Source organism: Melospiza melodia, chromosome 5, assembly GCF_035770615.1.
Source record: "Melospiza melodia melodia isolate bMelMel2 chromosome 5, bMelMel2.pri, whole genome shotgun sequence".
NCBI lineage: Eukaryota > Metazoa > Chordata > Aves > Passeriformes > Passerellidae > Melospiza > Melospiza melodia.
In genome coordinates, this window is record NC_086198.1 from 42,348,070 (window position 1) to 42,375,235 (window position 27,166).

The 27,166-nt window shown below is 46.6% G+C and overlaps 1 protein-coding gene across 1 annotated transcript in view; it reads left to right on the plus strand.

Annotated features, from left to right (window-relative positions):
• Positions 1–621: 621 nt before the first annotated feature.
• Positions 622–27,166, plus strand: part of ADAMTS3 (ADAM metallopeptidase with thrombospondin type 1 motif 3) — a 53,477-nt gene continuing 26,932 nt past the window's right edge. The window contains exons 1-4 of the mRNA XM_063157157.1: positions 622–690; positions 1,466–1,493; positions 6,615–7,006; positions 20,091–20,247. Coding sequence (XP_063013227.1) covers positions 622–690; positions 1,466–1,493; positions 6,615–7,006; positions 20,091–20,247 — 646 coding nt within the window. The remainder of the gene's footprint in view (positions 691–1,465; positions 1,494–6,614; positions 7,007–20,090; positions 20,248–27,166) is intronic.

The window sequence follows — 27,166 nt, forward strand, 5'->3', positions numbered from 1 at the left end:
CATTGGCCCCCATGGCAGGGGGTTGGAATGAGATGAGCTTTGAAGTCTCTTCCAACCTAAACCATTCTGGGATTTAAAGACTGTAGCTGTTGCAGTCTGCCTTGGGTTAGTATGGGAACTTGAGGATGTGGTCCCGATCTGGGTAGATGTTCTGGGAGTCCCTACCGGGGTGTGATGCAGGCCGTGATGGATGCATGGATGCATGGATGGATGGATGGATGGATGGACGGACGGACGGACAGGAAAGTTGTTTCTCGGTGGATTTCAGGCGCATGGAGCAAGGGCGGGGAGCGCCGAGGATGCAGCGGGAGCACAGCGATAGGATCTGTGCCGCGGTGTGTCGGTGCGCTGAGCCGGGCGCGTTCCCCGGCGGTTCCCCGGCGGGCCGGGCCGTGCCTGACGTGGAGCGCCGCTCGGCCGGAGGCGGAGCCGCCGCGGGTTTATCAGCGCCGCGGGTCGCGGCGGGCGCACAGCAACAGGCGGCGCGGGGGACCCGCCGCCTCTCCGCCCGCCCAGCCGGCCCCGGCCCCGGGAGCCGCCGCCGGAGGCAGGGAAGGCAGCGGCAGGAGGAGGGAGCGGGCGGAGCGCGGCCGGGGCCGGGGCGCGGGCGGCCGCCTCGGGATGGTGCTCCTGCCCCTGTGGCTTGTGGCAGCCGCGCTCCTGGGGGCCCGCGCTGCGCCCGGCCGGCAGGTGAGTGAGGGAGAGGGGGAGCGGGGGGACCCCTGCCCGCCGCTGCCCTCCGCGCTGTCCCACGGGGTCCTCCTTCGTCCCCCCTGCCCCGGGGTCCGCGGGCGGTACCGGCCCGGGGCGAGGAGAGGCTGGGATGGACGGGCAGCTCTCGTTTCTCTGCCGTGCTGCGGACCGCTGCATCCAAGCAGCCTGGAACAGGACACGGCATCCCCGGCCCGGGCTGGATTCCGCAGCGGCGGCCTCTGGATCCCTTCCTTCTGGATCCTCTGCCCCTAGGTCCCCTATGCCTGAAAGAGCAAGTACCAAACCGGCAGTGAGCTGACCGTGCTCGGATAACTGCCACCGTCCCTGTGGTCACTGTGGTCCAGTTGGCTTTCCTGTTCTCTAGCCTAGATACAAAGAGCTGTCAGCTCACTGCTTCCTCTCTGCCCGAGCACCCGTGCTTCTTGGAGCTCATCGCTTTCCTGCTGTTAAATCCCCTCTTTGGCCACCAAACTTACTTTTTGGCACAGTGTCACAACGTATAGAACGGGTCATTCAGAATCAGGATTGCTTAGCAGCTCTATTTCTGTTAAACTTGCTGTGGTCTCTGTTAGTATATTGGGAGAACAGCTGTTTATTCAGTTAAGGAAGAACTGCCATCCCTGGAAACCAAATGAAAAAACGTACAAAATAGTGCAGAACAGACCAAGTGATTTTTCAGCCTTCTGCCATTCCCCATTGCATAGTAATTACACTAACAACTTTGTGCATGTGTTTCTTCTCTCTTCTGCAGGCTGGTAAAGAACAGCAGATCCAAAGAGGTAAGTCTTTTTAGCTATTATTCCTGCTATCAAGACAGAAATAAAAGAAGTTAGCTCAAAGGGTAGTTATTTCTGGAGAAGTGATCTGTATGCAGGCAAGCATTCCCTGTGCACCCCCCAGCACTGCCACCCAGAAGGGTTTGTAGTTGCAGTGACGTGGCACGGCTTGAATTTGCATGCCCTCTCGTGCTGCGGTTTTGCATCTTTGTGTGTCTGTGCTTCCCCTCTGAAATACGAACCAGTCAAATTATAAAATCTGTGGCTGCTCACTGTTGCCTTGTAAACTGATAGACCTGGGTAAGAAGGTGCTGTGCATCGAGTTCAGGGTCGGTGGCACATGAGGGAGCTGAAGGGAAATGTGCCTCTGTGTGCCCACGAAGTGCTTCTTGCTGAGACTTCAGCCTCTAGGACTCTTCCCAAAGAGAGGAAGCTTCCTTTAATTGGGAGGATGCACCCACAGTGTAAATTTCAGGAGATCTGTGTTCATTTAGAGTAACTGGCGGTTGGGTGCTCCACAGGATGGAAGAGGTACTGGAAGGTTGTGGAAGCTGGCATTCCCAGGGCATTAGTGGCAGGGAATGCCATTCTATGTACTCCTTCCCTTAGCCAGTGTGAAATGAGTCTTTGACCATCCCAGTACTGAGTGTGTGTCTCTGCACACCAGTGCTCTCTGGAGCTCTTCTGCAGTGGGAGTGGACCCCAGGCAGTTCTGCTCCAGCTGTTGTTGGACCTCTAGCCCTGAGGTTTTGGTGCAGCTTTTGTTCAGAAAAGAATTTCAGGCATTTCTGTGAATTTCGGAGGTCTTGTCTCAACTTCAGATCTGGCACTGTGAGCTTCTGGGCTTAGGTTGGTTTCTGCCGTGATCAGTGAATAATGGGAACAGAGACAGTGAGGTACATTTAAAGCTACCTGGCAAACAGACGGTTTTTCCAGTGGTATGCTGATCCTGTCTTTTATTTTAAGTCCTTTCCATGAGAAATGGATTGTATTTGAATTTCAGAAACCATAAGCTATATAGGAATGTGTCTTTTAAATTACACAGTACAAAATTCCTGAATCTGGAAAATAACTTTTTGTCTTTTAACGTCTTCCTTTCTTCCACGGCCCTGGCACTGCTGTAGTCAGGAATATTTGGGGCTGAATTTGATCCTGTAGATTCTGATTCAAAAAGTACAGAACCATAGAATCCCAAAATGATTGGGTTGGAAGGGACTTGTATGATCATCTCATTCCAAACCCCTGGCCATGGGCAATGACACCTTTCACTATCCCAGGTCACTCCAAGCCCCCTCCAACCCAGCCCCATTCCAGGGATGTGGCAGCCACAACTTCAAACCATGGCTTACTCAGCTGAGAGCTGTAATGACTTGGAGGTAAAACCTGCAAATGCACTGTCCTACTTCTGAGTCCCACGAAGTATTGCTTTGCATTGGTGGTGTGTATTTTGTGTTGGCCCAGGGCTGGCTCCTGACAGCAGCTGATCTTTTCTTGTAGCCTGAAAAGTCACCTAGGGAAATTAAGGTGCCTGGGGGTTTATTTTTGTTAGACATCATCACAGGGATAGCAAGTTAGCACACTTAATTGCCTGCATTGATGCACAGAGTGCTGCTGTGCCTGGGAGCTGTCAGGAGGGAGTTCTTGTGTGTCACTCAGCCTGAAGGTGCTGATGCAGTGCTGCACCTTGGCCTCCCACACAGCAGAGCTCTGTCCCTGCTCAGTGCCACTTCTGGGAGACACCTGTGGCACAACTCTGCCGGGCCCCACCGCCTGCAGGAAGCACCTGCAAAACACCTGGAGCTGTGCAGAGGCTGCAAAAAACACCACACCAACCATCTCTTGAGCTGTCTGCATCCCTGGGACAGGTGACAGTGAAGTAGAGGAATGAGGACACCAGAGAGGTGTCCCACATCAGCCTCTCTCCTTGCTTTCATTCATCCAGCTTACCATCTCCAGATCCCACACAGCTTCATCCCTTTTCAGGTGCAGAGCTGAGTGGAAATTCTCAAGGAATCTGTCCCCCTTTCTTGTCTTCTCTTTCTTTCTGGGCATTCCTGCCACCTGAAGGCAGCCAAACAGAGAGCAAAGGGTAGTTCTGGAGTGACCCAGGTTGCTGAGATGGACCAGAACTGCTCTTTTGTTTCTGGAAGCCACCAGCCAACAATGAAGCAGAAAAGGGTCATGACAAAACCCTTGCTGGGCTTGTTCCAGTTGTCTCCACAGCACCCTCTCTTTATTAAGCATCACCTTGCTGAGTGACTAGAACAGCTGTGGTAAAAAGTCTAGGATTTTCAAGCCTTTGTTGAGCACAGCTGTTGTACATGGACAGCTCTTGTGAGGCAATGGTGTTAATTCTGCAGTTTCACCAGGTTTTGAGGGGAAGGAAAGCCGGGATAGCTCTCTTCAGAGGCATTCTCTAGCTAATTATGTTTTGGCACAAAATGAAAGAATGCGTTCTTCCTTCTTAAGTGCTTCCTTTCAACCTAAACATTGCGCAACTGGAGCGGCATTTTAAGGCCAGATTAGAAAAAGGATGAAGAAAATTTACAGTTAAGTGCTTTTCCTCTTGTCTGATCAGCACTGTCAGCTTTGAATTAGCAGAGCAGATCGGCCCTGAAATTTTAGCTTAGGAAAGGGAACACCTACAGCTGGGATAGCATTTCCTCAGAGCGTGCAGTTTGTGGAAAAAGGGTAATGTAAGTCAACAGAGGAGTTCAGATGTCGCTGGGATTCAGTCATGTCCCATTTAATTTTAATTGCCTTTGAACAAAAGGCATTTCCTCTTCTAGCTCAGCATTTACAGACTCTGGAAAAGGCTTTCACTGACTCAAAACCTTGACAGTTGTTATTTTCCACCCTTTGTTCCTGCCTTCTTGGGGCTAGCTGGCTGCTCTTATTAGCCAAATAGCCAGGTTTTCCCCCCAGCCTGTGGAAATGTGGGAATTCTGCTGCAAGATGTGCAGAGCAGATTCTCAGTCATGCGGTGAGCACAGAAGTCCATCACCAGACTGTGGTCTCTGGCACTGAAAGTCCTGCTTAAAGAAAAAGGAAAACAAGCCACGAGGAATCTCAGTGAGGTAGAAGATGGAATGTCAGCCTGGGAATGAAATCCCGGTGTTGAAGCACCAGGAATGGGGGGATCTGTGTTTTTACTTTGACCCAGTTAGGATGTACAACCCAGCAGCTCTGTCTCCTGGGCATGGCCTGGTATCTAATTAATAAAAATTACTTTAGAGTTTTAATTTGGTCCCTTCTCTAAGGAGACAGATTAACAATCCTGCGCAGAATTCCCAGTGTTTAAAATGGGAATTATCCTAAGGATAATGACCCAGTTAGGATGCCAGTTATAGAACTTGATCTTGTGGGTGTATGGCAAAATAGGTGGAGTTTGCTGCTGCTGAAACTCACCCTGTGGCTGCTGGCTGTAGGATGTGGGGTACCAATGGGCTTGGAAATGACTTTTCACATTCCTAGGATACAGAATTTGTATAGTAAGATATTTATAGTGCGAGAATTTACATGTGTGCATCCTACTAGTACCATAGATTGTGTTTCTGTCAGATTCCTCAGTAACTGGCTGGAAGAATATTAAAAACAGTTTCCTGAAGCCATTAGGAACATTTTCTTACTGAAGGTACTTGTTGAATGTGTGAGTCTCTTAAAACCCGCAGCCCTTGCTACCAGGAGAGAGGAACTGGCTGCTGAGCTTTTCCTCTATTTGGTTCTCATATCAAGTGTGATGCACACTGGGAGCAGGTGAAATTTAGCTCACTTAATTAAGTATATTTTTTTGAGGAATTCTCAGTGGCGCTTGGGCACTGATATCAGAGCTATCAGATCTTGAAGCTTTTCAAATGAAATTGTCAGTAATATCACTCTGCTACTGCTTTCACCAGCTCTCCCAGGAAGAAGGGAGTAGGGAATAACTATTTTTGTGGAAGATGTCTTTTTAACTCTCACCTAGTCAAATAGAGAGGCTTAGACTTTGACCCATTCAGAGCAGAAGTGTGGCTCACAGCTTGACCTGGCTCTGCCCTTACAGCCTGAAAACCAGACACTGAATATCCTGATTGCTGCCAGATTACAGAAGTCTCACTGAAAAGATAACTCATTTGAATGGATTTGTTTTCTAGTGGTGTGAAATTACTTGAAGACTTGTTGCCTTAGCTGAGGGTTGTGCCATTGAGCTTCTGCAGGATTACAAACAATGTGACTTTGCTGGGTTTATGGCTTCTCTCGGCTGCACTAAAGTGCAAGATTTAGGCTCAAAATTGTGCAGATCTGTGTCAGGTTTTTTAATAGTTAGATTCTCTCATAGTTTTTGATCTCTGTTGCTCGGAGGAAAGGCAGCAGCAAGTTGCTAGGTAGGGGGATTTGTAGAAGGAAAAGTTACTGCCTTTACCAGTGCTGACATGGATTAATTTATCAGCAGCATGTGATCTGCTGGATTTTTTCCCTGTTTCTATTTCCTGAGAAATGGGTATGCAAATTGTGCTTATAACCAAGCTTGGCTCTTCATTTTCAAAAGCTTAATGGAAGTCCTGACACAGAAGCAAGATCTGTGTCAGGTGTTCAACAGAGCTATGTGGCATTCCTTACAGGAGAATTCAGAAGGGTCTGTGCCTCTCCTGGGGCTTGCCTTTCCTGTTGGGCAAGCCTGAAACAGGAAACTCCCCTGATAAATGTCAGTGAATATTTCAGGCTTTTCTCTTTATTTTTTAGGAAAATCAGTTTTATAATAGCAATTGATAGGAAGAAATTCTTCCCTGTGGTGGTGGTGAGGTCCTGGCGTAGGTTGTCCAGAGAAGCTGCAGCTGCCCCATCCCTGGAAGTGTCCAAGGCCAGGTTGAACGGGGGCCTGGAGCAACCTGGGATAGTGGAGGGTGATGTCTCTCCCCCTGGCAGGGGGTTTGGAACTGGATGCTCTGGAAGGTCCCTTCCAACCTAGACCATTTTGGGATTCCATGATAAAAGAGGAGAAGTGACACGTGCGTAGCTGAAACAGGAATCCTAAAATGGGATTTTTGGAAGGGGAGGTGTGAGGCAGGGGGGTCCTTCAGTCTTTGGGCTCATTCCAGGCCCCTGACCTTACTTTGCTGTGGTGTCTGGTGCGTTTCTTGGCAGAGCTGCGTTGGAGCAGGGGCAGTCCCTACGGCTTGGTGGTTCCCATCAGCACGGCGGCCGATGGCAGCTACGTGTCCAACGTGCTGTCGGCCGGCCGCCAGCGGCGCTGGGCGCGCGAGGCACCGCACGGCCCCCGCCAGCTCTACTTCAACGTCAGCGCCTTCGGCAGGGACTTCCACCTGCGCCTGAGGCCCAACAGCCGCCTGCTGGCTCCCCGGGCCGTGGTGGAGTGGTACCAGGACTCTGGCAGCGATGCTGGCAACGCCACTCGCACCGGGAGCGCTGCGGAGCGCTTGTGGAAGAGAGAGCCCCTGTGGACCGACTGCGCCTACGTGGGGGACATCACGGACATCCCCGGAGCTGCTGTGGCCATCAGCAACTGTGATGGGCTGGTAAGGCTGGTTTCTTGGCATTTGTGTCTCCTGTCACGCTCTGGGCACAGCTTTTGTTGCTTGTAACCACACGTTCCTGGTGACGTCATTTACGGAACTTTATTTCTTAGAAAATATTAATGCCCTATTGCTTTGCTTTGGGATAATTTCTCTGAGGTTGATAAGCAAAGTTCTTAACATCTCAGGTATGTGAGACGGAACTGAAACCTACATGTTGTTGGGTTTCCTTTTTTTATTTGCATGAGGTGTTACAAACAGGAAAATGAATAATGAAGACATTTTCAGACTTAAAAGGTGACCTTTTTTTAACTGAGTTTAGAAATTGGTGTCCAAATGATCCCTCTTTGCTTCTCAGGTACAGAAATGATGGGCTGCCCTGTTATCCAAGAATAGCAGCATTAAGTTTTAAAGGGTTCCTTTATAAAGTGAGCATGCTTTTTGTTCTCTTAGCTGCAGTTTTGTTTCATCAGGAGGTGTCATATGAGAGTTGAGCAAGGGGTAACAGGTTTGTTTTCGATCTGTCAGTGAACATGCAGGTTTCCCTGTGGCTGAGCAGATGCCCAAATCCCAGAATGAAGGGCTGGGCATGTTTGGAGCCCACACACCATTCCTTGGTTTGCTCAGGCAGCAGTGAAGGCCAACAATACCCACCTTGTGCTCTGTCACTGGTGGAACATGCCTGCCACATCCAGGGAGATGGATGTCGTGGTTGCCCTCCTGCTGTTTGGGACAGAAACCATGTGAAGAAGTCTGCAACAGGCATCCTTTCTTGGAAGTGTCTTTCCCACTTCCTATTGCTGCCACGTGGTCATGATTTGATTCCATTTGGAGATAAGTCCTGGCTAGGAAAGCTCCCACGTCAGCAGTGGCATCAGTCACTGAGGAGTAACTGCAGAGGTGGCTCAGAACCCCCATTCAGACCAAAACTCTTTGAATTCCCTTGCTTAAGGAAAGGAAATACTTGTAGTGTTTGCATCAGAGGTGATAACCAATATTAGTTTGGTGTGTTTTGATGGTTTTTTGGGGAGTTTTGAGGAGGATCTATTGGCAGTGTTTACAGAGGCCAAGCAGACCCCTGGCTGGCTAGATGGAGCTTCCAGTGGAATGGCTCTGATGGATGAGCCCCTGGCAGCTGGGTGTTGGCAGTAAGCCTGAGTGAAGCTGTTGTGTTGTGAAGACAAGCAATTGGATTAAATGGAATGAGATTAGGGAGTGTAGCTCCGACACAGATTGTCGTGGGGCTGGCAAGCTGCTTGTGCTGTGCTTTCAGGTAATGGAAGCCAGAGGGGGACTCCTGGAGGGGGAGTGGCTTCACAGGGACAGAGGACAGGGCTGGATGGCATATTGGGATGAAATTCTTTGCTGAAGTTGGTGAGGTGCTGGCACAGGTTGCCTGGAGAAGCTGTGACTGCCCCATCCCTGGAAATGTTCAAGGCCAGGTTAGATGGGGCCTGGAGCAACCTGATCTACTGGAATGTGTCCCTCTTTTCCCATAACATCCCATGTGCTTCCCATGGTTTTGGTGACTGGAGCAGGAGAACATGGCCTTTTACTTTGACGAGTGTGGGTAAATGCTCCTGGGTCACTCTTGTCTCTCTGTTTATTCCGACCTTCACTGTTTTAACATCTCTTGGAGCTCTAATCATGTGAGTGTGAAAGAAATAAATAATTCTGATGAGTTACTTTATCCTTTTTTCCTCCCAGCATCTCCCAGGGTAGCAAAAGGAACTTGCAATTACTGTCTCTGGTTTCTCTGTTGCTGTACTGTGTGTCTCTCAACCCAGCCAGAATCCTCAGTGTATCCTAAAGATGTGAGGGGTGAGATAATATGGCTTAACAGAAACTGGAACAAGAGTGAGAAATTCTAGGGGCATGTGTGTGCTGGAGGGATTTGGTTTTGACTTCAAAGGAATTTAGACACTCTCCAGAGCAGCCAGCTAGGTTCTGAAGTTGTGGAGAGAAAGTGGAGGGAAGCACCAGGGTAGCAGTTTGCACAGTGTATAACTTGTAGAAGAAGTTGGATATCGTAAGAGAAAAAGAGCATTTGGTGCTAAATTTTGATTGTTTGATAGTAAATATGTGGAATAATCAGCATTTGCACTAGCAAAGTCAGATTTTGCCAGCAGTCTCTTCCTGAATCTAAACTTACATTTAAACCCCCAAATACTTGAATGCTTTTGTTTTGAAATAGTTTGCATATCTGCCTTTGCAATGGAAGTTGTCTGTCTGCCATCAGTTCTGCAAATTCCTATTTTCACATCTGCTTAATCTCCCTTGGAAATGACCCTGTTTATTTAAAAATCCCACATGCATGTGCCTGCACTTGTCATGGCAGAAGAACCCTTCATTAGTCACAGAGGAGATGCCTCTTGTCTCCTTCACTGTGTGTCGGAATGCTGCTGTGTATTTCTACTGTTGTTTGGTCAAACCAGCAGTATTTATGGTCAGAATCCTTCAGGGGTGCAAGGTGCCAGCCTCAAGAAAACACTGCAAATGGTTTAGGTTGTAAACAGAGAGAAGGCAGCAAGCCTAACATTTAGAAAGAGTGTCTTAAAACACTTTCTACCTGTTAATGTATAGAAAATCACCTCAGTTTCTCAGTTAGCTTCCTGCCTTTGTGACAAACTCTGAGCAGGTATTGGTGTGTGATGCTTTTAGCTTGTACTTCCAGTCTGGATTGTGTTCCTGTAGATGTGTGTCTCTGTGTTGGAGCTGGGATCTGGTTTGTGCTCACATCCGTGCCATCCCAAGGGGCAGGGCTGGTTTTCTGTTTCTCCCAGAAACCTTGCTTGTTTCAAAGGAAAGGGCCAGGCCCAGGACAATAAGCCTTTAATCTTTGACTTCAGATTCCAAGTAAAATGGAACTTCTTTTTTGTTTGTTGGAAGTGATTTGGAGTATTTTGGTTTGCTGAAATTCCATGGCCTTCAAGCCCAGGGCAGCATGTGGTTGTTGGAAGTACAGCTGTTTGCAAGTGGAAGATGCTCAGGAATCTGCCTGCCTTGTAGTGTTCAGCTGCCAAAGCAGGGAAATCCTGGAAGACAGACCAACCATCAAGAATTTAAAAAAATACCCAAACGTGCTTAGATCTGTCATTTGTGACAGATTATTCCTCACTTGCTTATTGCCATGCCTTTTTCCAAGGATATGGAGATGTGAAGAAACACATCTGTGCATGTTCACAGCTACTTTCCTTTGGCAAAACTTTTGGAAATACAGGCTGGAGTATCTCAGACTGGAGATAATTGCACAGGCTCTAAACTTGGTTCAGGAAAAGCTTTAAAAATCTGTAGGAGTTGGGGCTTATGGGATCCAAGGAGTTTCAGGGCATTTTGATTTGCTTCAAATCCTTTTTTATTACCATTGCTTCATCAGGACTGAGCTATTAAGACTTATTTCTTGTTCCTGTCTTGGTTCTAAGGTACTATTTCAGCATGACTTCCCCCAAGCTGGCAAGACAGAGCTCCTAAATGGGGAAATATCTTTCTAGGAGCTGATGGTGTTTGAGCCCAGTGTTTTGGAATAGCATTTGGGAGACAAACACTTGAATTGCTGCAGAGCATCTGGTTGTGGAAACTCAGAAACATCAGAAACTCCTGCTGAGTTTGGGATTGGGACTGGAACTGAGACTGTCCCCTCAGGCCTGGAGGTTTCTTCCAGTCCAGGCTGAGAGCTGTGGTCAAGGGGACATCTGGTCATCAAGGACTTTGTGGGAGGGCAAAGCACAAGGACAGCAAAACAAACCCCAAGGAGAAGGAAGGCAGGACAGACCCCCAGGAGAAGGAAGGCAGGACAGACCCCAAGGAGAGGGAAGGCAGGACAGACCCCCAGGAGAAGGAAGGCAGGACAGACCCCCAAGGAGAAGGAAGGCAGGACAGACCCTGGAGAAGGAAGGCAGGACAGACCCTGGAGATGAAGCTGCTCTGGCTGTGTGCCGCTCTGGCAGATGGCAGTGGGGCCTTAGGCTGATTTAACACTCCCATATTCCTGCTCCCCTGCCCTACTGTGCTCTTCCCACAGTAATTCCCTCCTGCCATGAACTCCTGTGACCTGCTGTGCCTGCTCTCAGCACTGGTGCTCACTGTGCTTGGCTGCATGATAAGCTGGGCCTGATGGGCTGCAGCTGGACTCCATCCCTGTCACCTCTCTGCCATGCAGCACTTCCCACAGCCCTAGGAATCCATAGGAAAGAGGATTTCTCAAAGCTCAGGGACTCCAGAAACTTGGGAAAATACATTCCCTCATTTGGGAGTGGGGGCTGCTGGAGTAAAACCCAGAGGGGAGGAGCGTTGATTGAGAAGGGAGGCGATGGGCATGGAAGTGTGTCAGTATAGTGCAAGATGTTAAACTAGAAAATCTTTCATAGGTCTGGTTTACTTCTCCCTGAAATTTATCACTCAAAGCAAATGAGTCCTTCACCCTTACTTCATAGTCAAAGTTTATGCAGACGGTTGCTCCAGCTCCATTTATTTGTTCTTGTTTGTTTTTATTAATTTTTCTAACACAGCCAGATCTGGTCTAATGACAGCTTTGCCTCATTTCCAAGCCCTTGTGTCTCCTCCTCTCGCTCCTGCTTACCTTCCAAGACAGACTTTGTGTCTTAAATACTATGCTTTGGCCCCTTAAGATGAGCCTTTATACCTCACAAGGGATGTTTGGAACTTGTGAGGGTTTGTACCCCAAAAATGATGTTTTTAATCCTAGAGACAAAGTTTTGAACTCCCGAAATGAGGCTTCATGACCCAAAAATGAGTTTCTTACGTCTAAGTGTGATTTAGACCCTATGTATGAGGGATTAGACACTCAAGATGTGTCTTGGACCCTGAGGATTGATTGAATGATAGAAATGGAGCTCTGGACATGGGAAATGAGGCTTTGGGCACTATAAATGCAACTTTGAACTATATGTGTCCAAAAAGGTGGAGGTAGTTTAGCTCTTTTTGGCTCATAGGAAGTGTTTGTAAGCTCTTTGTGGGAACAAATTAAACTTGTGCTGTTTGTCTCTATCCTCTGTTGGGGAGCAGGTGACAGCGGGTTATCAGATAATTGAAAGCAAAGATGAAAGGGAAATCAATCCCATGTGTTCTGACCATTCTGCAGAATTCCTCACCCTCCAAGCTGAGGAGAGATGCAGTGAGTCCAGGCTGGCATCTGAGTGACCTGTGATGTCACCTAAAGTGCCTTCTAGAAAACAAGGACCTCCCTGTGGGGCCTCTGGAACAACCAGCAGGAATAGCCCAGAACACCTGAACTGTGAATTTAACAACCACCCCAGGCTGGGCAAAGTGTGCACGTGGCACATAGCCATGAGTAGAAAATATGGTGCTCAGGAGACTTGGGTTGTTATTAGTCTCTTTTTTCCTGTCTTTAGATTTGAGACAATATTTGAAGGTAAATTGAGAAACTTGACAGTCTAGTGTGGGTGAGGCCAGGTGAGGAGAGCATCCTCTAGGAAGGGGTTTAGGAACAGGCAGCTGGAGAGAGTCTGCTGGAGACTTTCCATAAAAATCTCCACTTTCGTTGCCACAACTTTAGACTTTTATTTATAGTTTATTTCTGATGTTGAAAAATTGTTCTGTACAGCAAAGCACAGGTTTACATGTAATCCCTCCTTTTAAGCAATATATTTAGGGGATGAAACTGCTGTTACGGATCAGTGTGGTTAAAAATGGTCTGGAACAAAGGGCTGGTGGTTGGGTACTGCTCTGGATATGTCTTTTGTAGCTGTTATTTAATCACACCTTGTAGTCCTGGTGATGCATGTTCACAAAACACTGCTTTTAGGGCACTTGGGCAAACAATTTCCTTTCTGGATTTTTCCCTCTTTGTTTCCAAAACAACAGACGCTTCTTAAATGTTTTCATTCCTGGAGGCTCACAGCTGACAGTTTATAAAATAGCAGAAGCTTACTAAAATGACTAAGTACAGCCCTTTTTCATGGTTTCAGTAACAAATCCCAGATTGTATAACCTGTGTGGACCCTCAATGACACACCCACAGTGCATGAATTGGGCTCTCATTCCTCATGTCCTGCCTCCACATGTCACCCGTAGCAAAGTGTGTGTCCCAGGAAAAGAAAGTAAACAGATACTGAAATAGCCAGGGTTATCAACATTCAATCCTTGTAGCCTCTCTCCAAGTTCTCACTGATGGTGGAGTGAATCTGGTGATGGTGGTGCTGAATTTGTGACTGCATTTGGTAGGGTGGAGGTACAGGAGCCATATTCAGCAATGGCTTTTTGGTCGTCCATGTTTATCCAGTGTTGGATGTACTTGGATCTGCAATTTAACCTGCAGGGCACATGGTCTGATGTGTGCAAAGGGGCAGTAGGCAGGACTGGAGAGAAAATACTGTGCCAGGTCATTGAGGAAAAAGAGTTGCTCTGCTCTTTCCTGTTCTTAGTTTTCTCTCAGGGTCATGCTGCAACTCTGAACATTTTGCTCCCATCCAGGCTTTGAAAGAGTCATGGAAAGAAAAGTCACTTGGTTCCATCTCTGGCCCCTGTGTTTCAGCAGGAGCTTCTTGAAATGATGGATAAAATGCAGCACTATTGTTCCCCTTAAACCAATCTTTGCTTTCACTTCTATTTTAATACATACTTAGTTTTCATTGAGTGCTTCTGCTGCTTGGCTGAGAACGTCAGTAAATTACAGCCATGCAACACTAAATCAGCTTCCCTACCTCATAAAAATCCCTTTGTCATTGCCTTTCTTGGTTTATGCGTAACCAAAGGTGTAAAACTACTTCTTCTTTTCCTTTGAGAGATTTTACCATAGTTTGGGTTTTTTTTCCTTTGTGCAAGGATGTAGAACCAATCAAAAGCTAGTTTGATGGGAGTATTCCTAGCTTTGGTGCTTCCTAGCTTTTGATCCCCAGAGTATTTCTGTTCAGAGGAAGCTGCATCAGTTTTCTGTGCTCCTCTGACTTCTCTCTGAGGAGATGATTCCTCTCCTGCATAGTTTGGGCTGAGTTTTCTGTTGCCTTGGAAGGGTGGTGATGCTGCAGCATCACTCTTGACTGTTGTGTATAGGCAGCAGATAAATCAGTATTTATTTTGTGTGCCACAGTAGAAATGGTGTTGCTGACATCCACATCATGGGATCTTCATATTTTGGCATTATTTATTTGCTTTATACTTTTGGAGTATTCAGCACTTGAAGCTCTCATTTCCCCTTCTCTGAAGACGATAAGATGTCCTCACTTTTTGTTTTCCTTTCCACATTTTAGAGGAATCTATGACTGGTGGCATCCCATGACTTCTGGATTTGGGAAAACACCAGGTTTACTGCAGAACTGGCAACATCTGCTGTCTCCTGTACCATTTCTCCATGAAATGGCTCCCAGTAAAGATCTGCTGTAGCTGACACAAAGACAAAACTTGTGCTCGGTAAATATTTCTACAGAGATTTGCTGAGACCAGGGATGTGCCTGACTGCTCTGAGCATATTCCATGCATACTTTTCCCTCTTGAATAGCTGATATTTTAAACCCACAGTTCCTTCTTTAAGGACAAAGCCTTTGGCCTGCCAGCTCTATGCGGCAGTTTGCTGTTAAAATGAATCCCAGTAGGTTTTCCAAGAAGAAAAAGGAGAGACATATTTTTCCACGTAAAATCAAAGTTTGTTTTTTTCTCTGTGCTTTCGTATAACTCTTAAGGGTTTCCATTGAGTTTTCTTCGATTTTCTGAAAGGGGGAAAAAGAAAACCCAGAATTTGGATCAAAACCAAGCATGAGAAATTTCTGCGTAAAGGAATTTTCTTATGGATGTTTATAGAGGAGACTAAAAAACTTAATTCCAGTCCAGTGCAGTGACCCAGTAAATGCTGACATTTTCTTTTCTTCTGTGTAAATTCAACAGGAATTTGGTTAATTTGATGGCTCTTCCACATGCCTTTTGCTCCTTTAAGTGGTATCAATTAGTATGTTGAGAGACTTCAATCCTGTGGGCAGATGATTTCCAGTATTTTAGTAGGAGCTTGTCTAAGAGCCTTCTTAGTATTGCCCATGGTCTGGAAGAGGATATTAAACATTCCTACCTTTTCATCTGTTTCTGAATCCTCTGAACAAATAAGACTTCTCTTGGCAAAAGATTTTTTTTTAATTTAAAAATCTGGTATTAATGATTGGTCACCCAACTGGTGCTGGGTTAATAATTTAGTTGTCAAGTCCCTGTGCTGCCTGTGTTCAACAGTCTTCAAGGATGGAGCCTAAACTGATACAGGAGCTCTTGCTTTAATTCTGAGATGCATGGCCAGGATGAAATATGTCCTAGAACATGGATTTTACATCACACTGATCTTCCAGAGATAGAAAGTGGGCTGTGGAATTTCTGCTTGCTCCTCTGGGAAGCACTCCAAGGGTACTGGAGCTGGAGGGTTAGTAAAAGGGGATGGTTTACCCCAAAACCATGGTGTTTTCCCAAAGCCAGACATCTCCTTGGAGACTGAAGGCCCATCCATGGAGGAGGAGGAAGAGGAATACCATCTGCAAACCTCCTCTGTAGGCACCCAGCAGCTGGATCAGCAACATCTGTTTCTCCAGGATGTGCACAGTGCTGCAATATTATTTTTTTCCAGCATTCCTCCAATGTGTGGTGTTTTTTCATATGCCGAGTATGTCGAGACCATGAATACTTTAGCATGCAGAAGATGTGGAAGGAGGGAAGTTATGTCCATTTGCATGTTTTTTCCCTTCCCTGCCACAGGGACCTGCTGGACTGGGTGAGCACGGTGGGACTTGGGACAAGGGCCTGGGGTGACAGGACACGGGGGATGGCCTCCAGCTGACAGAGGCCAGGCTGGATGGGGTATTGGGAAGGAATCCTTCCTGTGAGGATGGTGAGGCACTGGCATAAACTGAAGAGTGGCATCATGGGCAAACTCAACAAGTTGAGAAGTTTCTAGAGGATTTTTGGAAAGGAACCCAGAGAGTCAGTTGATTCTTGCCAAAATGTGGAACCTGTGCAGCATGGGAAATAATATCCACCCAAGGAACTGAAGGGGTAACCCTGGAGCTACAAAAACTTAGAATCAGTGTCCACCCACTGTGGCTCAGTTCTGGGGGAGGCTGGCAGGGGGAAATGTGCTGCAGGCAAAGCATACTTCTTTGCTTTTATTTTTCTTCCAATAAATCAAGCAGTGTTGGGTGCAACTCCAAAAGCTTTTTGCCTTTGGGTGGAAAGTGGAGCAGCAGGTAGGTGTGACGCAGGTTTTGCACAGTCACCCAACTGAACCCACCTTAAGCCAACAGAGAGGTGAAAGGTAGCAGTGTTTTGGGGCTGAATCGCTGTTTTCAGACCAGGCAGCACCTCTTTCATAAAAGCATGTCTCTGTCCACTCCTGAAGAAGTTGAGACTGGAGGGCTGTCTCCAGAAGCTGCCCCCTCCCCTTGCAGGTCCCAGGTGTTTGTCTTGGCAGGAGGCAGTGTCTGCTGGGCCGGGGCTGGGATATTAAACTGCGGGAACACAGAGCTCTTGGTGCCTTTCAATAGGGCTTCTATTCAGGTAGGGGCAGGATAGAGCTGTCGGGCACCTGTGATTGTCCAGCAGGAAAAAAAGGAGGGATGAGGAGTGGGGGGAGAACCCTGGCAATGTTTTCCAGTTCCATCAATAGAATGGTGAGAAGAAAGTGTTTTCTGGGTTGGTTTGACTGCTGAGTCCTTTGCTGCAGTCCAAGCATTGGTGGATGGAGAAATCAAGGATGATATACTGGCTGAAACAGTGTGGGATGGCACAAGGAACTTCCTGAACTGAACTTCCCACAGGTGGAGAGCCTTGTAAGAAATTTTACTGCAAGCTGATTGATCCATGTGTGGCCCAAAGTGAGAATTTATCCAGGTATCCTGATTCTGATACTTGGGATAGTTCTCACTTTCCATATATATTCCAGATACGTATTTCTGCGCTTGATTTTTAAGGTATATGGACTGATTGATTCATTTAGTTTCCATAGAATGGAAATTGAATTTCAGTGGCCTTAAGCTGAAGGATGAAAGGTTTGGATTGGGTATTAGGAAGAAAATTTTCCCTGTGAGGGTGTGAGGCCCCGGCACAGGCTGTCCACAGAAGCTGTGGCTGCCCCTCGATACCTGGAAGTGTTTGAGGTCAGGTTGGATGGGGCTTGGAGCCACTCGGTCTAGTGGAAAGTGTCCCTGCCCATGGCAGGGGGTAGAACAAGTTGGTCTTTAAGGTCCCTGCTAACCGAAACCAGTCCATAATTCCATGATTCTGTGTGGGAGAGAAGGGGAGTCCATTTTGGATGCTTGGAGGAGATGAAGGTGGAAGCTGAAACCAGACCATGACAGACTTCCTCTTTATTGGATAGACCAAACCTCTGTTGGTCTTCATGAGAGTGAAGGATACTCAGCCTCTCTTGGTCAAATAAAGGCTTCTGATGCCCTTGTTTTGAAGAATGGAAGGGGGAAGATAAAACATTTGGAGAAATCTCGAGGCTTTGAAGTTCTTGATGTACAGATCCTGTCTGTTTCCCTGTGTTGGTGCAGGTGTTGGACTTGATCTTGTTCTTTGAAGCAAGCAGGTTCATCCTCATGAGCACAGTCTCTCCTATAAAACAGGACACAGGTAGTTCTCCCTTTTCCCACTGAATTTTTTAGTGTCCTTGGATTGGACAGTAACTGCCTGGCTCTTTGACACAAGCCTGCTTCACTCTGCTGAGAACTGTGATCTTCTCATGCTTCCCTTTGAGGCAGAGTCCAACAGCACAGCCCATATTTGTACCTGTGCATGACTGAGGGGGTCAAAGTTGGAACCACCTTCTGGAGGGGAAGGGGATTTTGGCATCTTTAGATCCCTGTGTTCATTCCTGATATTTTTCTTGCTTGTTTCTTACTAAGGATGACTATTTCATGTAGCCTTCTGCTGCTGAGCAAGCTCCAACCTGCTTATTAATCTTCTTCCACTTATTGACAGCCTGCTGTGTTTGGAGATGAATGTAGAGCTTTGAACATAATGTTAAGTTTCAATTTTTTAAGCTTATATCTCCCCTTGGAGATATAAGCCTAAAAATTTGAAACTTAACATGACATTAAGTTTCATTTCAGCTCTTCCCAGTGAAGACCCAGCACGTGGTGTTTTCAGATTGCTGTGTATGACAGGGGGATGTGCAGATCCTGGGACAGAGAGAGAATGTCTGTAATACAAATGAAGGTTCTCATGTGGAGAGATGCAGGGAAGCTCTGTGCATCTTGAATTCCCGTATTGTGTTGCTGGTTTGCTTAAAGCAGCTTTACAGATCTGTTCTCCCACTGATCAGAGCTGGTTTAGGAGAAATAGCTGCTAATTAATGCCTCAGTTCCCCAGGGTGTCACATCAGTGTTTGAAAAACTCTTTCTTTGCTGTACAAAGGCATTAAGGACAGTTTGAAAACGTAATTTATAACATTTTCTTCTTTCTGAGAGATTTTGTGTTTTGTAAAGTGTTCCCAATGCAGATACCAGCAGAGTTTGGCATGGAGACTGGGAGCAGAAGGTGAGAGCATCCTCTGGCCTCGTGGTGTTGGCCATGGGATGGCAGGATGGGTTTAACAACCCAAAGCCTTTCCTACTCTCTGGTGATCAGTTTTAGAAGCCCTTGATAATGGATCAGTGTGACTGCTGAGCAAACTTCCTGACATTTTGAGGGTGGCCTTTCCAAAGCTTGCCCAGCAATTCACTGCCTCACCCACACTGCAAACCGCTAGGAAAGGGGGCATTTGACTTCCTAAAATACTTTTGGAAATCCCACCCATAATGTTTAATACTGAAGGTAAATGTGGCCATTAATGGACACTTGACAGCTCCCCGTTGTGCTCTCTGAATGAAGGGCTCTTTCCTCTTTCCCTACAAACACCCCATGCATATTTATAGGGAATCATGTTCCCCCTTAAATACTGTTGATTTTGGCTCAGGAAGTGATTCCTTAGTTTAACCTGCCCTTGTAGGTTATTTTCTCAAGGCTTTATATTTTTTCTTATTCCCTTATGCTTGTCTGCATCTTTTACATTTTGGAAGGAAAAAAAAAAGCCTTTTCCAGATTTTGCTTCTTCCATGGACTGTCCAGTAAAGGATATAAGTTTGGTGTCTCTGGGAAGCCCTCCTAAGTGTGCTGCCTGGGCCAGACTGGGTTTGGCCTTGCTCCCATGTACCTTTTATTATGATCTCCAGCAGCACTTGCTCTTGCATCTCTCTCACTCCACAGAATTCCCTCTGTTCACTCTGCACCATTTGTTCTGGATTGAGGGAGATAGGAAGAACTGCAGGGATGAAAGGAATTAATGCTCAGAAGTCATTTAGACCGCTGCTGATACTGGGGAGCCAAGTAGATGCAGATGGGGCGCAGATGGGACCTAGGGCAGGTTTCTTCTTGATTCTCCCCTGGGAGAAGCGAGTTTGTAGGAAAGCCAAGGGGTCAGTCTAATTCCCTGAGCCTCAGGGCTGAGGTGATGCTGGGAACAGACAGGTTTATTCCAGCCACTCTGCCCCAAAGGCTGCTTTTGGATTTTGGTGGTCCTGTTGTCTTCCCTCTCTCACAGGATCACGAAGACAGCTCTGGAGAACTCCACAGTAGCGCAGATTCCAACCTGCCTCCTTCAGTGGATGGAAATTTTGAATGTCATTAATTTGGAAGAAAAAAGTAGTAAAATTAATAGCATTCCAAGATTGGAGACTGCTTTCCTGGATTGCTCCATCAATGTGCTTTTGTGGGAAGAAAAATAAATTTCCACTACATACTTTTTTCTTGAAAATCCCCCACAGCCTTTTCTCCAAGGGAGCCTTGAAAAATACGTGCTCCGAGCACCTCCCTGGCCATCTCTCTGGCTGGGGGGAAGGAAGCACTGGGCTGGCACTGCAGTTTACAGGGAGGATTCACTTGGAAATGCACAGCCTGCTTCTGCCCCTTCTCCATTCATTTGGATAACTTCAAGTTCTTTTTGTTGGTGAATATTTTTTTTTTTGGAAGGGAAAGAAATGTATGAGTTACAGTGGTATTGCAAGCATTTTATGCTTTGTACCTCTTGGTGCTTGTTTTAGAGCCTGGGTCTTCAGGCTCTGAAATGGCATATAGACATGTTTTCTCTCTTCCTTACCAGGCTGGAATGATCAGAACTGATGAGGATGAGTACTTCATTGAGCCTTTGGAGAGAGGAAAGCAGATGGAGGAGGAGAAGGGAAGAATCCACATGGTGTACAGGCGCTCGGCGGTAGCGCAGCATCCCCCCGACGCACTCCCCGATGTGCACACAGGAGGTACAGTACCCCATGGGGCTGCTTGCAGGGCTATTCCAGGTGACTCCAGCCTATGGAAGCTTTTGGAGGAGGCTATACAGCTCCTGTTCAAAGTTTGGGTCCTGTTTCTTTCTGAGTAATACAAAATTGTGCCAATTTTATTGTTTTCCTCCTTCTGCTGGTTGCTGTGAAAGTGCTCTGAAGGCAGTTGTGTTGATTGGATATATTTTGTCACATCCAAGAATTCCCCTCTGCCTTGAAGATGATGTCCATCTGAGAATAGTTACTGTGTCTGAGAATAATTATCATTGTGTAGTTTAATTCATTTGCTTGTGTGTCTTTTTAATGTTACACAAATCCTCATAAGCCAAGGCATTGCATATTGAAGGTTGAGGGTTTTGAGGCTCTGGGCTCAGGGTGAAAGACCAGCTCTGCACCCATCAGTGCTCTGGCTTTATTTGAGTATCATTCAGCTTCTCACATTCTCACTGTGTTTATGTTGTGTTCACATGTTGTTGAAACTGCAAAGCGTTTGGGAAATAAAAGAAGTATTTACAATGCACAGAGCTAGAGGTGCTTGGCTTTTGGTACCCCAGCAAGGCCATTCCAATTTAGCTCATGAATCTGTGGGGAGGTTTAGCCTGGAGAAGAGGAGGTTCAGGGAGACCTTCTCAGAAAGGAGGTCAAAACTCCCTGAATGGAGGTTGTAGCCAGGTGGGACTCAATCTCTTCTCCCAGGTAAAAAGTGACAGGTCAAGAGGATGTGGCCACACATTGCACCAGGGCAGGTTTAGATTGGACATTAGGAAATATTTCTTCATAGAAAGGCTTGTCAAGCCTTGACACAGGCTGCTGAGGGCTGTGGAGGAGTCACCATCCCTGGAAGGATTGAAAAGTCTCGTAGATGTGGCACTTGGGGACATGGGTTAGTAGTAGCCTTGGCAGTGCTAGGGGAACAGCTGAAGTCGGTCTTGGTGGGCTTTTCCAACCTGCAGAGTCCTGAAGGTTAAGCAAGATGCCCAAGCCTGTGGAACCTGAGGAAATGTTTGCAGTGGTTGAGTTGTCTGGTTGGTATGAGCTGCACATGAAAATATTCCTCTTTCTTCTCTGTCCTCACTCCTCCACCACTGTGCTTGGGCTGGAGGCAGCCATGCAGAGTACGCCCTGCTCACGCTTTAGGAGCTCAGCCAGCACACACAGGAGTCCACATTTTCAGTGACACATGACACATGACTCAACAAAACAGCCATTAAAATACAAAAGTACTAAAAATTGTTGCTGTCAATGAAGTCATCACAGAACTGGAAGCAGTGTGACAACCTTTCTCAGCAGTGACATGGGACATGCTGTATCATGTTTTCCCTACAAGTCACTTTTCTGGGAGGGAAGCTTCCAGCTCTAGCTATGTGAAAGGAGCCTGCAGTCTGACAGGCCATCTGGTATTCCTGCAGGATTTACAGCATTTGGGGGTTGGTTGGACATTGCTCAAACAGTTGGACAGAATGAGTGTAGGAGTTGGAAGTCGAAAAGCTGCCATCCTGAGGGCAAGGCTTGAGCAGTGATCACAGGGCTGAGGAGTATGGATGGGTTCCTACCTGGTGCTCTCATGGAAGTCAGCACACCTACCCACTTCTCTTTCCCTGTTTCTTTTAGGGCTGTCCCTTTGATGAAGCTCCCCTGAGCTGTCTTAAGTGGGAACCAGAAATGTGGGGCGTTCTGGGGAAGATGTTGGGATGCCTCAAGCTGCTGGTAGTGTGGGTTCAACCTTCCCACCCTGGAGCAGCACCCTGTGCTGATTTCTGTTGATGATATCCATGGCTCTGGACAGCCTCTTGAGGGAATGACAGTGGCAATTTGCATGGATTGTTTTCATAATTTGCTTTGCGTGGAGACTGATCTCTTTAGAAGCCTTACATGATACATTCAAAAAATCAGATTGGAAATCCTGCCCCATTCCTTTGGGGAATTTTTGTTTGTGTGTGTGCACAACCAGTTTAGGCCCCTTGAAGGATTCCTTCATTAGTTATTGCCTTTTTATACCTCTGTCTTTTCAGTCATTTTGATGTGAGTAGGATTGCTTGCATATAAATGGACCTGAATATTTGGGTTTTGTTTTGATACCAGACAATTGTAGATAGTTTTATATCTTCTATGCTTAGAAAATGCCTCTGCTCTCACTCAGTGGTATCAGGGAAGTGTGGATAATTTTCCATATTTTGACAGACTGTTGGCAGGATTGACTATTTCTATGTCATGCGTAATCTGTCTGCTGATTCAGAGGGTCTTGTTTGACTGTATTCCTTGGAATCTGATCTTCCTTCTGCTAGGTGAGGCAGTGCAGGGAAGCAGTAGATCTTGACCACCAAATACTAAAATAATTTCATTAACCCCAAATCCTCCTTAGACCCTGTGGTGTCCATTGGACAGGGTGTTTGCTGGTTGGAAGTGCTGGGCTCAGGTTAGTTCCCCTGGACCAAGGAAGCTCTTCCTCTTCTGTGGGGAGGAAGGCAAGGCCTCCCATGGGAAATCCCAGCTATTGAAAAAATACTTAAATGCGGTGGGATGTGACACTGGATGTTTGTTTTTAAGCATCTGGGATGAGCACCTGGTCTGGGAATCATATCCCACAGCAGGACAGTGTCTAGAGGTCTCCTTGGGTGTGAATACACATGACAGGCTCCTGCCAGCTTTTCCATGTCAGGTTGTCCTGGGATGACATTTGTAAGCTCCACTTCCCCAGTCACTTAAGTCTTGATCCTAAAGACACTGAACATCTGCGCTTCTCGTTGGGTTGAGTACTGCAGGTAGTCAGCGTTCATTTTGTGTTACTCCCTGTAATGTTTCTTAAATCAAAGTAAGACTTGGTTTTATTTAAAAATTATTTTCCTTTGTCCTTAAGGGCAAAAAGGAGCAAAGGCCAAGTCTCCATGTTGGGGGGGAAGGGTCTGAGGGACAGAGAGCGAATGAGCTGTGCAGACAGAGCTGAAAGAAACAGAGCTGTGTATGAGGGTGTCATGTTAAAACATGATTTAAATAAATCCTTACCATTTTCTCACCAAAGCAGGTTTTTACTCAGGAATGGAAGGAAATGCTCTCAGGACAAGCCTGTGGTTGGGAGGTTTTGGAAGTATAACAATGATATTACTCTGGGTAGGATGAAAAGAAGCTGCTGTTAATAAGCTGAGAAGCATCACTGAAATGTGTGATCATTAACCTTATTACTTGAAAGCACTCAAGATGCAGCAGAAACAGGCAAAGAACTTGTAGAATTTACAATAAAATTTGCATCTAGGAGTTCTACTGAATTTGGCTCAGTAGTGTGATAAAATAAAACCCAAGCTGTGTTTCAGAAACATTAAAGCCTGATCCAAATCCGATGGAGTCAGTGGGAACACTCAGACTGACAGCAGTGGGATGATGAGGCAGGGTTTGGATCACATGCTGCTAGAGCTGATAACTGAGTATTGAATTTATCTTTTCTCCTGTTTGTTCACTTATCATTTTTTCTGTGCACTTCTGTGTGGTAGAATGATGACACCCAGCCCTGAGCTAAACGGTTCCACAGTGTGGTAATGTACTTGGAGCTTTCCTCTTTCATCCTCCTGTTCACACCATAATATTTCTTAAATGACAACCTATTCCCCCAGCAAGCACTTGAGATGAAAGTATTTTTGTAATTACTTCCTAACAGTGGGAAACAAGGAGTAGGAGCCTTTATCTCCCAGCTTCCTTTCAGAATTTTCATTTTCCCCAAAGAACCAAAGTGCCTGTGTGTCTGATGGGGTTGCCATGGCGCTGGCGTCGAGTGTCTTTGTCCCAGGTGGGAAACATGTAGGAGGAAGAAATGATTTAGGAATTGCTCCTGGTTGCCTGGGAATGAAACCCTGGAATAGAAGGTAGAAGGGTGGGAAGGCTATTGCCTGCTTGGGAGACCTCCCTGTGCACTTCCCCAGGCACTGTAGTGGTTCTCAGGGACACTGTTGTGCCGGAGGGTGTCTGAGCTCTTTCTCAGCAGAATTTCTCATGACCTGTGTTCTGGTGGAGGATATTTTTGATGCTGCACTGCCCACCACACAAGTTTGTGCATCAGAACAATGGGGAAGATGGAAATTATTTCTGTGTAGACTCATCACAGCATGCTGTGTAACATCCTCTGTTCAGTATGGACATTCTTGTATAAATACAGCATCCCAGCGTGGTCTGGGTTGGAAGGGACCTTAAGGACCATCTTGCTCCACCCCCTGCCATGGGCAGGGACACCTTCCACTATCCCAGCCTGCTTCAAGGCCCATCCAACCTGGCCTTGGACACTTGCAGAAGTGGGACAACTTCTTTGGGCAGCTTCTGCCAGGGCCTCACAACCCTCAGAGGGAACAATTTCTCCCTAATATGAGGCCAAAAGTCTCTCTCCTGCTATCTGATAGTCCCCCAAGAAAGGGCCACCAATAACTTGTATTGATGGCAATAACCTTCATTGTCTAAGGACATCCTCTTCTTTGTCCAGCACTTCTGGAGTTTTGCTTTTAATTCAGTCTTCTTCTCTTACATTGAAACTGAAGTGGATTCTTGGAAGTTCTTCACTGAATATAGTTTTGCTTAAGGAAATGGTAATCAAATGGAATAGGAAGAGCACATTATGGTGTAAAAGAAAAGGGGTGTTGGTGATGGGTAGATAGGAAGCAAGGGGAAACACAGACTTTATAGTGAGGAAAAGCTTCCTTTTTTTTTTAAGAAAGAAAAGCTTGAGCAGGAGTGGATTCGAAGGTGCTGTGAAGTGACTGGTGTGCTCTGTCTGTGTCAGGGAGGTTGTGCCTGATGATGAGAGCAGGAACATCCATCTGCTTAAGTCGTCTTCTGTTCTTGGCAATAACAAAGGAAAATGATTTTTAAATAAAACCAAGAATAAAGGCTTCATTCCAACTGCAGGCACCCAGCGCCAGAGCAGTAAAACACACAGAAAAATCTGTATGAAGGGAAAATTGAAAAAATGGAGACAGGTCAGTACATTCAGCTTGCAGCCATTCCAAGGCTTGTACCCTTTTCCAACAAAAACTCCCTGTGTCCCCAAATTGCATAGGAGGAAGAAGACTTTCAATAAGCAGTGGTGCTGACAGAGAGGAGAGGGTTTTAAATAACGTGTAAGCAGCTGGTCCTGTGCGAAGGAGCCTCTTTGGTTTATAGGTGACATTCTCAAGGTAACCCAGGAGAGACATGCCAAGGTGAGGATCACCCTTGGGTGGCCCATGTAGGACTGAGGTCCCTGGCTCATCTCCACTGCTGGGTTTGATCAGAAGGGTGTACATGAGATGGTTCAAAGTGCTTTTTATGGACCAGGATATATGTACCAGGATGGCACCCTCTGAGAATATAGGAATGGGAGTCAGAGGAGCTGCCTTAGCAGGGGGAGTTTATGTGAATTAGAGGTCAGAAACCGGAGGAAATGAATCCTCCCACGGTTTGTGGAGGCTGAGGCTTGTTCATGTGTTTCACATGCACATTCTACAGATTTAGGACCGAAATGAGAGCACTGAGAGACTCTGTCACTGGGAGCAGAGAGCCTTGTTTGATTAGTCTGTGTTCTACAGCAGGCTTTTGATGGGAAAATAAGCTAAAACGTAGCGGTTTGTGTCATAACATAAAAGACTGATTTCTGTGCTGTAGGACTCTTGCTGGACTTTCTCCTCCTGAATTTTCTGCAGTTTTCGCATTTTTCCCCACTGTGAGACACCTGGTTTTTAATGGGTTTGATGCTCAGTAAATTAATAGGAAGATCCTGGAAACAGCTTAGGAATCCAAGCTGAGGGCAATTTAATTCATTTCTATCTTTGAAAATACCTGGATGAGATGAGATCTATGGTTTATGACAGAGAAGGAAAATGCATCTGGTGTGTTTTGAAGGAGCAGTTTGGATGCCATGCTCCTGCTTTGGTGGGGTCCGTTTGGGGTTACTGTGGACTAATTCTTGCTGTGCCCCATGTATTGCACCAAGATGTCCCAGAGCTGGCTAGCACCCTTCCCTTTACCCCTTCCAAGCATGGTGCAGATGCTGGATGAACTGATCTGGTTTGTGGTGTGTGGGATGACACAGAGCTGGGCAGCTGGAGCTGACAGGAACATGGGTGGAATGACAGACATGAGAACAGCAGCCTCGTACTTCTGCTCCCAGGGGACTGAGTTTCCTCAGATCCATATCTGGGTTACACAAGTGCAGAAATCTTTCCAAAATGCAAGAGTAAAACACTGCAGAGTAACAGCATGACCCAGCTGTTGTTTGCTAAGAAAACAGTGTTGTTTTGGGTTTTTTTTCCAGAATACTTTGCTTAATCATTCTTTAGAGTATTCCAATAACATGGGACAGGATCAGCCAAATAATTAGGTTTCTGGAGGTTATTAAAAGTCACACAAGTCTGCAGTTAGAGTTGGAAAGGAGGGAACTGATGTCTCAGCGAAGCTGACTTCTCGTGTGTTGCTGGAGAGAGGCTGACCTGTGGAACTCTGTGTTGGATTCCACCACATACCATGTGATTTGGGAGGAGAACCCAGGCAGGGATGAAGAGCTCAAGTGGCTTGTAGTCCAGGAGTAGCCCAGGGAAGCATTTCATTGCTGTGTCTTCCTTTGTAGCATTATTGGCAGGGTCTTTCCTAAGCATTCCCTGGAAAAATCTGAGGACCTAGCCCCAGGAGGCATGGCCTTGTGTCTCCTTTGGCATTTTACCTCTCCACCCAGGTAACAAGCAGGCTGCTGCCTCCCAGCAGCCAGTGACATGCCTGCAGGGAAGAGATTTGTCCTTCCCCTTGTTCCTGGCAACAGACTGGGTCTGTCAGGTGGCTAGAAAGGGTGGGATTTTCTTTCTTCTCCCCTAGTTCTGCACAGGATGCCCAGCAGTGCACCTAGATACCTGGAGAAGGCTGGGTTCAGACACTGGCATCCTGCATGGAG